This window comes from Bidens hawaiensis, unplaced genomic scaffold (genome assembly GCF_021521415.1).
Source record: "Bidens hawaiensis isolate Kalapana, Puna unplaced genomic scaffold, B.hawaiensis_p1.1 tig00002631_1, whole genome shotgun sequence".
NCBI classification, from domain to species: domain Eukaryota; kingdom Viridiplantae; phylum Streptophyta; class Magnoliopsida; order Asterales; family Asteraceae; genus Bidens; species Bidens hawaiensis.
Genome location: NW_027491143.1, coordinates 873,976 through 888,973, shown reverse-complemented (window position 1 = coordinate 888,973; position 14,998 = coordinate 873,976). Strand labels below are relative to the sequence as shown.

Genomic DNA, 14,998 nt, shown 5'->3' with positions numbered 1-14,998 from the left:
TTTTTATAATTTAGAGAGTGATTCAGGGTGTTGTGAGTGAAGAGTTTTTATATTTTAGAAAAAGTAGTGATTTCTCTGTATATTTGAATAATTACTGTTCATCCCCAATAATTTTTTAATATATTTTGAAAGTGGTTGTGAGTGAAGGAAAGAAAAAAAGTAATGATAAAAGGTATAAAAAGTATTATTTAATTGAAATAAAGAAAGAAACTAAAATGAGTTTTAGTGTAATTTTTGGTTTGAAGATGATGGGTGGGATGAGAATCCTCTTACAACTTGCAATAGTTACGTAATTATTCCCATGATAGTTGAGACAATGGCCCACACCTCTTCTCTAATCTGTCTTCTCTTGAATATAGAAGGCAAGAAAAGCTTCTATCTGTCTTTTGATAACACCAACCAAGATTCATATTTATTATTTCCTCTCTCACACACACCGATATGGGTCTAACTTGAATCTTTAACCCGACCCATATCCTGATTCTTTCATCTTCACCAACCCAAATGAAGAAACAACACATAACTATACTTATTATCACACTATCTTCTTCTTTTGTATCATTACTTATTATTCTTTTCTTGATATGTTTATGTACAAAAAAATGGTCTTCAAGAAAAAATGAACCATGTGATGATAAAGAAGCAAACAATGAAGAAGAATATAAACAAAGTGGTGAGTTTATTAAGTTTGAAGGTGGTGAAGAGTTGACTTGTTTTGATATATTGGATGCACCTGGTGAAGTGATTGGTAAGTCAAGTTATGGGACTTTGTATAGAGCTAATTTATTGAATGATTCAGTTTTGTTGTTGAGGTTCTTGAGGCCAGCTTGTAGTGTTGAGAAAGTACAAGATGTGATGCATGTGGTACAACTTTTGGGGTCAGTTAGACATCCTAATTTGATGCCTCTTTGTGGATATTATTCTGGGAATAAAGGTGAAAAGCTTCTGGTTTATCCATTTTACAAGGGTGGAAATTTGGATCAGTTTATTAGAGGTGATTTAAAAAAAAATTTATTTAATATTTGATTTCTTGATTTGCATAATTTAGAAAAAGAAAAGATTTTTACTTTTTGGTTTTGTTTAAAGATTTTGGATTAATCATGCTTTTGTTGTTGAGCATGATTAAAAGGAGATTTGTTTTGCTTTAAAGATTTTTAATGAAGTAGTGCTTTTTTTGGATAATGATGCATGGATAATGCATCATGTGGTTGAACATTACAGTGTTCAATGCAGTTTTTGTATGTGCATTGGTAAAAGTTAGGTGTGAGAAAAAAGTGAATCATAACCGAAAAAATTAACCGAAATTAAACATAACCGAATAAAACCGACGGTTATGGTTAATTGATCATTTTGTTATGGTTACGGTTAATGTGTCTCAGTTAACCTACTTTAACCGAACCTGAATCAAACCTTGTATGTTAATGTTTTTCCACGTTTTAAACCTCTATTTCCATGTTTATACCTCAATTTTCAAATTTTATACCTCTATTTCCATCTCTTACTTCATAACCAAACCAATTTCAATTAGAACACCGGAAAAAGAACATAAAAAATACATTGGACAATCAACCGGAACTGACCCATAACCAATGGTTAACCGAACATTCATATATGATTATGGTAAGCAGTCTTCCATAATCGAACCTTGATTATGGTTATGGTTAAGCCCCCATAACTGAACCGAACCGACTTTGCACACTCCTAGCAAAATTCCAAACTTTATGGTTTTCATATGAAGTGCTTTTTGTTATGTTAAAAGATTACAATAATTTGTGGATATCTTGAAGATTAGGACTTTGTGATGGGTAGCTATTTGTTTCTTTTAAATCTTTATTCAGAATCAAATTTATATTCTAAAATAACTTGTTTGACCTTAGAAAGTCAAATTTTGGCTCTATTGCCTACAATAATATTATGTCTAAATTATTACTACCTGCTAGAGGTGCACAAATCGGTTTTTTTAAAAAAACCGGTTCGGTTAATAACCGGACCGGTTTTTCTTGGCCTGGAAAAAAACCGGTTTTTAAATAACCGGACCGGTTTATTAACCGGTTTTTTTGGTGCAAAACTCGGACCGGTCTAACCGGTTAGGACCGGTTTAGAAACCGGTTAGAACCGGTTAATAACCGGTTTTTTTAATTAACCGGTTTTTTTTTTTAAATAACCGGTTAATAACCGGTTTTAAAATTAACCGGTTTTTTCCATAACCGGTTCAGTAACCGGTTTTTTCTCTAGAACTTGTAACCGATATACGAACCGGCGGTTACTAAACCGGTCAAACCGGTTTTTAAATAACCGGTTTTTGTAAAAACCGGTTTTCGGTTTAAACCGTTGAACCGGTTCACCAACCGGTTTTTTTGCCCATCTCTACTACCTGCCAACTTTCTTCATATAAAAAATTGAATTGTTGTAAGAATTTTTATTGGAAATGATTTTGATTGGGCATCAGTTTAGATCTTTGTCTTTATTATTATTATTATTATATTTTAAATTTTAATCATAAATCTCAAAACAGTATAAACTGATTATTATGATATGATATGATATGATTTTGCATGAGCAGATGAGAACGGTGACTCGCGCAAATGGGAAACTATTTACAAGATATCAATGGGCATTGTTAAAGGATTAGATTATCTTCATACAAGCTTCGAAAAACCGATAATCCATGGGAATCTCAAGTCGAAAAACATACTTTTAGGAAGAAATTATATACCTTTTGTGTCTGATTTTGGCATACATCTTTTCTTAAATCCAACAGCATTACAAGAAATGCTAGAAGATGCTGATATTGAAGGTTATAAAGCGCCCGAATTAACTAAAACAAAAGATTACAATACTCAAACTGATATCTACAGTCTTGGAGTGATTTTACTTGAGTTAGTTACCGGTAAGGAACCGGTTAATGGGAAAGTAAACCATGATCAAGATTTGCATTTGCCAACTTTGATAAGAAAAGCAATGTTGGATAATCGGATTTCGGATATATACCCTCATGATGTTCTTGAAGATGATGGTGATGGTGGATTATGTTGTGTTAATGAAGATATTATTATCACATTTGTTAAGTTGGCATTAGATTGTTGTTCTCCTTCGCCTTCTCTTCGGCCCAATGTTAAGCAAATTTGCAAAAAGCTTGAAGAAATTGGGCGAAAGTCGTCTTGAAGATCATAGTTGATTTTGAGTAACTTACAAGCGGCTCGGGTGTACTATACCCAGTTTTGTATAACTCACTAGACGCTAGTCGGGTTGAGACAGTGACTAGCAATGAATCAGATTGGAATCCATATGTAACTTTTCAAAGATACAGATTTTATATATAATAGGCATAGGTTATTCCCACACCATATAGGTTGTTTGAACACCCTATGCGTCTACACGGCTCGTATATGGGCTATACGAGTCGTATATGTGCAAAATTTTGTCATTTTGTGTTGAAGAGTGTTAGGTGTTTGAAGCCCATACGACTTGTGTAGGGGCTATACGACACGTATAGACTGGAAAAGCTATTATCCGTACATTAGTTAGTCATGTGAGGGCTATACAAACCGTATAGAGTTCTTAACACACCATAGGGATGGTGTTTGAATATAACGACCCATATAATATAATATATAAAATTTTCACTTTTGACTGATTTTGACCAAACAACAATTAATCTGCCAATTTTGTATGACTCGCTAGACGCTAGTCGGGATGTGAAACAGTGACTTAATTTATATGTAACTTTTCAAAGATATAGATTATATATATATATATATATATATATATATATATATATATATATATATATATATTTCACTTGATCGATTTTGACCAAATAACGATTAATCAGCGACTATTTTGAAGGATATCAACTAGCGATTAATTGGTCTGGACACGATTTTTACAACCTATACCATGGCCCATTGATAAGGGTGTTGATGTGGGTCTTTATTGGTGATTGACCCATGTTGTTGAGTGGTGATGGTGTTGTTTAGGCTGAGGGGTGTGGAGCGCTAGAAAGGGCGCAAGAGGCCAGCCGCTCGCGCCCCGGGGCGCGAGCACCACACCACCGAGGCGCGAGAGGGGCGCGAGCGCGGAAAAAGAGGCAGGCGCAAGGGGGTTAGCGGGACCTGTGGGGCGTAAATGGGATTGGGAATGGTGAAAAGAGCCGTTGGAATGGTGAAAATGAGCCGTTGGCTCTTTGTTTAATAAAAAAAAAATTTTTTATTTACTCTATATATATCTATATCAAATACAAACCATCCAACATAATAAAACATACAATTTTCTCTCTATTAAACCTATATCAAACTCAAACCAACACCAATATCACATACCAATATCACATACCAATATCACATGGCTGGAAATTGGTACCTAAACCTAGATTCAGATTACAGTTACGACGATTTATGGTCGGCACCGGACCAAGCGATGTTTTATTCGGGGTCGCAACAACCATCCGGCTTTCAACCATCCAACATACAACCGTCTCCTAACTTTGTAGTTCCGGAGACACAAGAACCAGAAGGTGAAGCTGCGGGACAAAGAAGACGCGTCCACCGGAAAAAACAAGTTGCAACGGACGGGTCGGGTTCGGCTTCGACCGGAAGGACGAAACGGAAAATCACTCCGTGGTCATCGGATGAGAAGGAAGCCCTGTGTCGGGCTTGGATAGTCACTTCTGAGGATCGGCGTTGCGGTAATTGTTTTAACGTTTTTAAAAATGATTTTTAATAAAAAAGTTAAATAAAAAAGTTAAATGACTTACAAATTTATTTATGCATTTTGCAGCGGACTACCAAAAGAGCAAGGTCTTTTGGACAAAGGTTAGGGAGACGTTCTATTCGCTCGTTGGGAGTACAGAGCGGAACGCCGATATGATTTCGGGTCGGTGGACCGAAATCAGAAAATTTGTCGGCTTGTTTACTAATCTGTTCAACAGGAACGCCGGTCGTATGAGACCAAGTGGCAGTGACGATTTGGCGGTTTATAATTTCACTGTCGAAGAGTGGAAGTAGGAGTGCCTGCGGAGGTATGGGACGGTGAAGACGTGGGACGATGTAAATGTGTGGGAGAGGTTGAGAAGGTGTTCTAAGTGGGTTGAGCTGGTGGCGCCGGACGTTGATGCGGAAGTAGGGCCGAAACGGACTAAAACTAGTTCGTCTGGAGCGTACAGCACTTCCGCCGGGTCGGATTGCCGGGTTGGATTCGACCTAAACGTTGCGGGGGAGGAAACGTCTTCACCGCCGAGGAGGCGGCCATTGGGAAGGGACGCCAGGGGCAAAAAACCGGCTGAGGGGGAAGCCGTAAACATCAACGATCTTGTTGAATCCCTCAATAAATTCAACAAAACCATGGAGGTGGTCTCTAATGACAAAAAGGAAAAAAAAAAGAATGAGAGATTTGGAATTCCTTACAAGAGACTTCAGTAACCTAAATCCGGTCGACCAAATGCTGATGGAAAAACAAAAGGAACGTATCCGGAAGAGGTTGATCGAAGAAGACCAAGCCGAAGAATAAGAATAATGTTTTTTTTTAGTACTTTAATTATTTTTTTAGATATTAATGTGTTTTTTTACTTAATGTGTGTTTTTTTAAATAATTTATGAGTTTTTTTAATAATACATTTTTTTAATACATTTATAAAAAAATTAAAAAAAAAACCGCTCGCGCCCCCTCTCGCGCCCCTCCACACCATGCCCCGGGGCGCGAGCACCACTACCAACACCCATCTTATCAAGTTTCTCTCTCTGCCACACGTCACAATATTATTGGCTGGCGCCCCCACTCGCGCCCCCTCTCGCGCCCCCCACACCCCCTCAGCCTTATTCACCTAGAAAAGAAACATGAAAATTGCCAATTATTGAGAATAATCAATTGATGTATTGTTTTCAACACAACTGTTAGATATGACAAATCAAGTCTTCCATTTATTATAATATATTCTTTCTCACATATTCCAGTTCATTTTTTATATATAAAAAATACATTTTTAAATATTTAGCTGGCAAAGATGGTTGATAAGTTTTATGGGCCAATTTGTCTCCTAAAATATGTTTAATCATCCAAACTTAGAATTTGCTCAAATTATTGATCATAATACATATTTACATATTATTAAGAGGAAAGTGAATATGGGGTTGTTAGTCATGTAATCTTAGATGCAAAACCAATCAAAATTACGTCGTTTTGATTAAATCTTGTAACTCTCCTGTCATTCGATATCCCACCTCCTCTCCAACGCCCATGCCACTGCCTCTTCCGCCACACCATTATTACATACATACACACACATGTATGTATGTTATTGTACAACTAATAATCAACTCCATTTTGAAGATCACTTTTGTTAAAATGAATACATCACAATAAATTATGTGAGAGCTAGCTAGCTAGCACATGGCATACGCAATAAAGAAAGTACGAAACCGTGTACTATTAAATAGCCATGTCTTTTGAGTTTGACCTAAAGCATATTCACTCTAGACTTAGGTTTTTTAATGTTATGTAATCTACCAAAAACAAGCTCACACAAAACAAATTTAGGATTTAACATATATGTGATGTCATTAAAGTTACATATGTCCATCATAATCTAAAGCAAAGAACAAACGGAGCATCAATGTTACATAAATCTAGGCTGTCGAGTTTGCTTTGGTGCTTCGTTTGTTGATTCTTGATTCCGAATAGATTTCTGGATTGTATTTTTTTTTTCCATCCGTTGTATATAGATTGGATCTATGAAGAGGGGACGTTATATTATTCATGCGTTTAGACGCCCATATTTTGGGGTAGACACCATAACTAATCTCCTATTCTAAATCCTCTTGGTATAACCTTTTGTATACATACATATATATATATATATATATATATATATATATATATATGTTTTTATAATATATGCTAGTGGTTATACTCAACAAAGGTTTAAATCCAATTATTTAACAATTTATAACTTATTTAATGTTAAATTATATTCTAACAAATGTTAAAATCCAAAAACTTTAGGTTCCCGTACGTACTACTAAATTAATAAACGGCTATGAAAGATTTAAACCTAAACTTTCAGGCTCAAATTACGCTATGTTTGCGGTGCACACGTATAATGTATATATGTGTGAATCCTCAGGTGAGCAAAAGTGAAATTGCATTAATTTTGACGTTATTACTAATCTCGTGAAAATAACGTTAAAAGTGGCGGAAGGTTAACCAGGCATCATGTGATGGCGTTGATAGCCAAAAGACAATGGTACATGCACCAATCAGTCGGTGTCCTGGTGGTTGAGTGTTATTTGTCTTATGTCTAAGACTTGATGCAAAGCTACCATTGAGCCGGAGGTCTCACCAGAAGTAGCTTTTCTACTCTTACGGGGTAGAGATAAGGCTGTCTACATCTTACCCTCCTCAGACCCTATCATAACTTTGCTGGTGGGATTTACTGAGTATGATGATGATGATTTAAGGCTCAAATTATTATACTAGACCGTTTTCTTTTCTAGGCCAGTTTTAAGCTTGAACATTTATAGCCTTAATGTAAACCAAAACTGGCCGCTCATAACCGAGCCAAACTCATATGTAAAACTGAAACCGATCGGTTAATTTTCACTCACCAATAAACCTGAAATTTCTATTTTAATTCGGTTTAAGCACAAAAGTACAAAATATGGCAGAGTAGAGAAGACTTGCTCAAATAATTAAATAAAAATAAGCGAAAATAGTAAAGCAGGCTGACTGAATTTTAAGACATCCATCGTCACTATCATAGACCATGTGGAGCTAGGTGATAAAAGAAAAAAAGAAAACAAATAAATATGATATTTGTATTGAAAGAGAAGCAATTAAAAAAGTATCCACAATCACGACTTGAAAGAAGACTTTATAATCAATCATTAAGTTTGCTTTAGATTTTTAAATAATTCGATATATATCTCAATGGTAGTCAAAGAATACTTTGGGCCTTGCTAATTATATAATACATATCGGTTAAAGAAAAAAAAATTATAGTTAACTCTCATCGTTCTCATCATCATCATCATCATCATCATCAAGCCAATCTCCATAGATACCGTTTAGTTTCCTATTTGCTAATTTCAAGAACCCTTTTCCAATACCTTGTTGTACAACAATAACCGGACTGTCTGAACCAGCAGCCAATGGTTTGGTGGTGGGACCGCAAATCATACAGGTTGCAACTGAACCGCCAGCATGTCCAACCGGATTGTGTAGCTCTGATAACAACAAGTATACTATTAATATTGATGGTTACAAAGATGCATCATATGGTGCAATTAAATCATGTATACCCTTAAAAACTAGTTAAAATATCATATTTATCATTTTCATATTTACAAGTCAATAGATGACAACTTTACCCTTATTTCTCTTAAACAAAAATTTCATATTTACCCATTTTTAACTTGAAAATGTTGTTTTTACATGTCAACTATATTTGTTATAAAATATGATATTTATTCGTTTCATTAAACTAAGAAAATACACGTTCAACTTTATTAACAAGTTAATACATACCCACTCGTTTATATTAAAGTAGAATTTCATATATATACTTGATTACAATCTTACAGATATCATATATACCCAAATCAAACTTAAAATATCATCTATACCTTTAAAACTGAAATAGATAAGTATAATATTTTAACTATTTTCAAAGGTATATATGATAGATAGTACTTCACAAGTAAATGGTACTTTTCATTATTTGTGACAATAAATAATTTTGTAATATCACAAAATGAATGAATTTATACCTGGAAGCCCATGATCAAAGTGACATTTATCTGCAAATATGTTATGGCCATTAGTTTCCCATTTGCCACAAATTTGACTGGCCTCAGTTTTACTTTGACCAAAGTCAACAGCAGTTTGAATATTAATAACCGAACTCTCTCTTGTTCTTCCACAATCCGTTACTGCTTCAACCTTAAACTTTGCAAGATTTTCATGGAGAAAATTACACTTTTCTCCATACGGGCATTCGAACCCGTTACAAAACTTTCTACAAAGCCGCATTTGGTGAATTATTTTTTAATCATCATCCCAAATACTCCCACCTCTACTGTTACTACTACTATTGTTATTATTATTATTACTATTATTATTGTCTTTCACAAGTTGTTGCCAATTTGGCGGCGGTTCACGCAGATCACTAAGGCCGTGTGCGTAAGTACATAAGCTAGCGTTACGACACGTTCCTTCAAAAAACTTATGCACATTTTGGTCTTGTAGAATATATGAGTGGTTCCTCTATTCATCGGTATGTTTGAGAAGGTTGACCTTTGACCGGCGGGGCCGAAAGATGTTGACTTTGTAGGGTTCATGTTGACTTCAAACTGGGAGTTTGATTGATCACTTTGTTGAATCATTGTGAAAGAATCTGTATCTAGTCAATAGTTACACATACACATGCAATGTGAGTTAAACGTATTCTGTTAATAAACTTGTGCACGTTAAAATCAGTGTTTTAAAAACCGGTTCAAACCGGCTGGTTGAACCGGTTAAACCGGATTTTACACATCATGCCGGTATTTTGAGCATGGTATATTCGGCCGGTTTGTTAGAACATCGTACCGGCGGTTTTTTTCTAAAATACCGGGTTTTACTGGCAAACCAGTATTAAGTCCGGGAACTTATATATTTACGGCCTATATTTTATCAAAATTACTTTTAACCCTACAATTAACATTCAAACGTGTCAACTTTAGGACTATTTAAAAATTACGTGTTTTTATATTATTTTTTTAATATGGCTTAACTTTTGGATTTTTTTTTTTTTTTTGTAATCAAATCATTTACTTTTGGGTTATGTTTGCATTTATAGGAAATTATAATGTAAATTATTCAACCGGTTGAACCTCCTAGTATAAATCCGGTTATACCATTTTTTAGTCTAATCCAGTACGAGTAAAAAACCCATTTTTAAAACATTGGTTAAAATCATAACTTAAACCATAATATCATGTGTACAAATCATATATTTAAATCCATAAAACATATAAACATTTAAAAACCATATCAAGCATGTTATATATCAACCCTAGAAGTTACATAAGCACTAAAATAGGGCGTCTAGAACTCACCTAACGAGACGTTCGTAAAATCCAGAAGCTAGAAATTACCAAAGCAAACCCGAACCCTAAAATCTAATATGCTCGAGTAGTACCTGCGCATGCATACGTGCGGATTACTAAAAGTAGTAAGGACTCGCAAACAATCGTCTTTAACCCGAATTATGGTATCGAGTCCATCGTAATTAATTACACATGATAATCATCATTCACCAACTAAAGGGATGAACTCACTAAACGTTATGCAACGTAATAATATAGGCAATGGTTATTCATACACCCTTTTTAGATATTCACACACCCTCTTAACACATATAATATCTTTATATACACCCTATAAAGAGTGTATGAATAACAAATCCCATAATATAATATAATATAATGAATGAATAAAAAGATTTGGCGGCATGAATAATAATACCTTGAGTTGAAGAACTTATGGTTGACTCTAAAACCCTATGATTAGGTTAAATAATAAGTGGAATTTGAAACCAATTTTTCACTTTAGACCCTTCAAGTTCAACAAATAGCATCTTGTTCTTAAAGTAATTATACTCCAACTTACATAATGCCCCCATGAGTTTTACTGCATGCTACATCGATCCTTAAATTATAACTTCAATTAAAGGCTACGTGAAATCGGGGTGTTACAAAGAATTAACTTATGTTGCGTGCAAGAAGTTAGCATGGAGTTGATATCTCTTGTACCTGTTAAAAAAGTATTATATATATAAGTTTTTTTATAAAAAAAATCAGACATATATATAAATCAAAAACTTTTAGTATAAACTAGTGTTATACTCGGCGCGTTGCGCTGGGCAGGTTGGTAAAACCAGGACGATGATAAACCCAAACGTTGTTGATCTCGGGCGTTGAGGCGGTAAGTCGACGCAAATTCGGTCGGTTTCAGTAAAGTGTGTTATGCTACCTGAACTAAAAACCAAAAATAAAACAAAAACATATAAAACTTGAGGTGAATCTTATGAGTGGCGTCGGTCGGTAACACTCGGGCGTTGGGAAGATCCGAGCATTGCCGATCCTGAAAGTAGAGGCAGTGAGTCTACGCAAATTCGGCTGATTTTCGTCACATTGGTTGCGATACCGAAATTAAAACAAAATGTAGTGAGTCTACGCGAATTCGTTCGGTTTTTGTTATATTTGTCACGGTACCAGGACTAAAAAAAAATAAATAAAAAAAGTCACGGACCAATATGATGCCGCTGAGTGGCCAATCGGCACTTAACGGCACCAAAGTTTGAATTGTATATATTTATAATATAATATACTTATAATGAAAGGAAAGATATCTTCATAACATAAATTAAGTTTCTTGAAAAAGAGGCTATCAGATTAAAATTTTACTATAAATCTTGGAAGAATCTTCGTAACTTAAATATAGTAACTAAAGAATTACCCTAGTTTCGTGCAAGAAGTTAACATAGAGATATCCCTTGGACCTATGTTAAAATAAGTTATTATATAACAAATTTTCTACTAAAAGAGTTACACACACTTTACTTGGTAAATTCAAGTAATTCTTAAGGTTTGAAATATAAATCAAGAAACTTTGACTATAAATCTTGAAAGAAAGTTATATTTTTATTTTTTGAAAGAAAGGTTATCACCTTAAAATTTTGTTGGAAATCTTGAAAGAAAAGTTATATCTTAATAACTTAAATATATGTCATTAAAGAATTACCCTAAGTTTTATGCAAGAAGTTAGCATAGAAATATTCCATTTACCTATGTTAAAACACTTATATAAAATTTCACTAAGGAAATAACATTTACACTTTATAGGTGAATTCATGTAATTCTTAAAAAGTTTTGAAACATGAATAAAAAAACTTTTATCTTGAAAGAAAAGTTATATCTCCATGTCTAGTAGATATTTCTCTTATTACTTTGATATTATAGTATCATTTTAGAAGATTAAAGACCAAATATCAAGAAAGATAAAATGCGAAGAATAAAAGAGATAAAATGTGATAGAATAAGAAGATCATAAGAGAAAGAAGACTATGAACCTCAAGTTTCACCCATTATCCACTATGGTATTTTATATTCACTCTCTTTGTTTATCTTGATATAATGTCAATTTAAGTTGCAAGATATCGTGTAGTTAAGTTGTGAGGAAAACGATATCATGACATAGTGTGATATTGAAAGGAAAGATCTCATTATCTTAATATAATGTGGTGTTGAAGAAATATGAAATCTCCGTAGGCCTAATAACTTAGTCTGAAGATTAAGTATCTCCCATGAAGAGTTTAGTATAAACAGAATCACCTACAAAGCAGAACACCGTAAGCTCATTACGAGAAGGAGATGAGAGGCCTCCTTGTAACTATCCTCTAGCGTGAGAATCAGTATGTGTGTATTAATATAAGTAAACAATACACTCCGCGAGATGCTAGGGAGTATTCTTATGCCATAGTTGGAATCCTTTACCGTTTGGAGGTAATAGGGTATTTATAGCCGGATGGGAAGAGAGAGGTTATGACCGCCTGCTATGTCGGGTAATCCACCAATCAGGATGCTTGTACGTGCGTTGGGGAGTTGGTGGGTAGTATATGTGACATCTGACCCGATCCGACCCGACCCAGGTACCCGTTTCTCCGATCCGATCTCTTTCTTTATGATTTAATATATATTTATACTTATATTTTACTTTTAATAATAATATATATATTTTCCTTCCCGCCTCTTTCTCTCTCTTTCTTTCCGCCGTCCCGTCCCTCTCCTTCTCTCTTTCCGCCTTCTTTTCCCTCTTGTCGCCGTCCCACCCTTACGCCTTGTTTCCCTCTTTTCTTCTAACTCTTTGCTTGTCCTTTGTTCCTTCCCGCCTAAGGTTGTCTGCGCAGCTCCACGCGCCAGACCCCTTACAAGGAATCCTGCGTGAAGACCACCTGTTTCAGCGATACGCGAGACGAACTCTTCTCGCAGCGCGCTAAGAGTCGTAGTTCATCCCTCGACGCGCGAAGAATTATAGTTCTTCCCGCGGCACGCTAGGAATTTTAGTTCCTCCCGCGGCGCGCTAAGAAATGTGATTCTTCCCGCGGCGCGCTTGGAAATGTAGTTCTTTCCGCGACGCGTTAAGGTTGTTTCTGTCTGCCTTCGCGCTCGCGCTCTCTTGACCTTCTGTGTCTGCCTTCGCGCCTTAGCCTTCTCGCGCTAAACCCTTTGAGTTTTCTTCTGTTTAATCTAGCCGTTTGCTTTTGTGTTGTCTTATCTTTTGTGCTGTTGACCTAATCTGCTTTATGTCTGAAAAGTTACTTTCGGCGCAGCATGCGCACCAACCCCATTGGTTGGCAGAAAAAGTGACTGACATTATCTTTTGAGATCTGCTTTTTCCATGCTTGACCTGTACCTTTATCTGATCCGCCCATGCCTTTTTACTGTTCCCTGACAGCTTTATCTTGCCTCTGCAGCTGCCATATCTTTCCATATCTTTTGCTTTTGGAATCTTTTACTTTTTGAGATCTTTTCCCCTTTTTCTGGATTTATGTCTCCTAGGGTTTTCCTATAAATAATAATAATATTTTCATAACACATCACACACAAACACTTAATCTCTCCTGTTCTCTTGCCCCTTGCTCTCTCTGCCGCCTCCCTCTCTGCCTCCGTCTTCCTCCCTGTTCTACCCTGCTTTTCCGGTAATGTATATTATATATAATAATTTACTTATTAATTATGCTAACTTGTAATCAAGACTTAAAACCAATCATTTAAAACAATAATCTTTAATTATAGGTTAACTTGTGCTTGTTTAAAGTTGGTTCTTGCTTTATCTTTCACCGCACCGTTTATCAAGTGAGTAATCTCGTACCTAATCCCTTTTTGCTTTTAATGTTTTGGGATGATCATGTGTTCATACAAACTTAGAGTCTTAAACTTGTTTATGAACTTTAGTCGCGCAGTATCCCATGTGTTGAGGACGTAGACTTGGCTGTTTATTTGTATGTGTGGATCATTAACCGTCTTGTCGGTCTATTCCGCAGTTTTCATGGTACCATTAGATGAACACGGGAGAACTATCGTTTATGATTTTCTCTTTTATTTACACATGCACAGTTAGTCTTGTTTGTGAGCTCAATTGTGAGCACTGGCAGTCTTATGAATCTTAGAGTTGGTCCCGATCAGATTACACCCTTGTTGAAAACCAGACATACACATGTTGCGCGCAGATTTATGGTTATCTATGTATTGTATTAAACTTGATTTCTCACCAACACGCAAGTGTTTGACGTTTATTTTAACACATGTTCAGGTTTGCAGTAGCTGTTTTGGAGCTTGTGGACACATAGGAAGTTTTCTTTATTTTGGACCTAGATTAAAATGTATCAAGACAAGTTATTGCTGTTCGAATATTATGATTTATAATATATTGATTTATGATGATTTATGTTATCTCTTGTTTACCCCGCGCGTGCGCGAATGAATGTATTTATTAAATATTGACACCCAATAGTGTCACGAGTAATGAAACAATATGTGGCGCCCCGATGTATAATCCGCCTTTGGTCGGGGTGTTACAGATTGGTATCAGAGCTCGTTGACTTTAGGATAGGTGGTTAGACGTAACGGCCTAGAATACCTAAGAGTCCCTTCTCGCGCATGAGGGAAATCTCATGTTTGCGCGCTTATTGTTAATTACTCGTTATTTATGAATATGCTCGCGCTTGCGCAGTATATGATTTTATGTTTTATTTCGCGATATTTCGATTTTTGTTAAATTTCGATTTTTATTGATTTTACTTACATATTCGTTTGTTGGGTTTGAAAATCCGAAAAGTCATGGTGATACATGAATAGTTGATTTTCAATTTCCATTTACGATTATGTTCTGAGGTTGGAGACTTGAAAAGTCATGGTGATACATGAATTGTCAACCTCCAATACTCATTTTCTTGTATATT

General features: G+C 35.4%; 1 protein-coding gene and 1 pseudogene across 1 annotated transcript; one reads left to right on the top strand and one right to left on the bottom strand.

Annotated features, from left to right (window-relative positions):
- The first annotated feature begins 275 nt into the window (after positions 1 to 275).
- On the top strand, positions 276 to 3,271 carry LOC143620674 (putative kinase-like protein TMKL1). The gene is made up of 2 exons (XM_077092313.1): positions 276 to 994; positions 2,564 to 3,271. The coding sequence occupies exons 1-2, from the start codon at positions 505 to 507 to the stop codon at positions 3,163 to 3,165; spliced, it is 1,092 nt and encodes a 363-aa protein (XP_076948428.1). The 5' UTR covers positions 276 to 504; the 3' UTR covers positions 3,166 to 3,271.
- A 5,430-nt stretch (positions 3,272 to 8,701) lies between these two features.
- On the bottom strand, positions 8,702 to 9,377 carry LOC143620646 (zinc finger CCCH domain-containing protein 39-like; annotated as a pseudogene).
- Positions 9,378 to 14,998: the final 5,621 nt, after the last annotated feature.

Excerpts from the sequence above, each read along its gene's own strand:
- LOC143620674 (XM_077092313.1), top strand. The coding sequence starts at position 505 with ATGAAGAAACAACACATAACTATACTTATTATCACACTATCTTCTTCT. Across the intron at positions 995-2,563 it reads TTTGGATCAGTTTATTAGAG|ATGAGAACGGTGACTCGCGC; the intron begins GTGATTTAAAAA and ends TTGCATGAGCAG.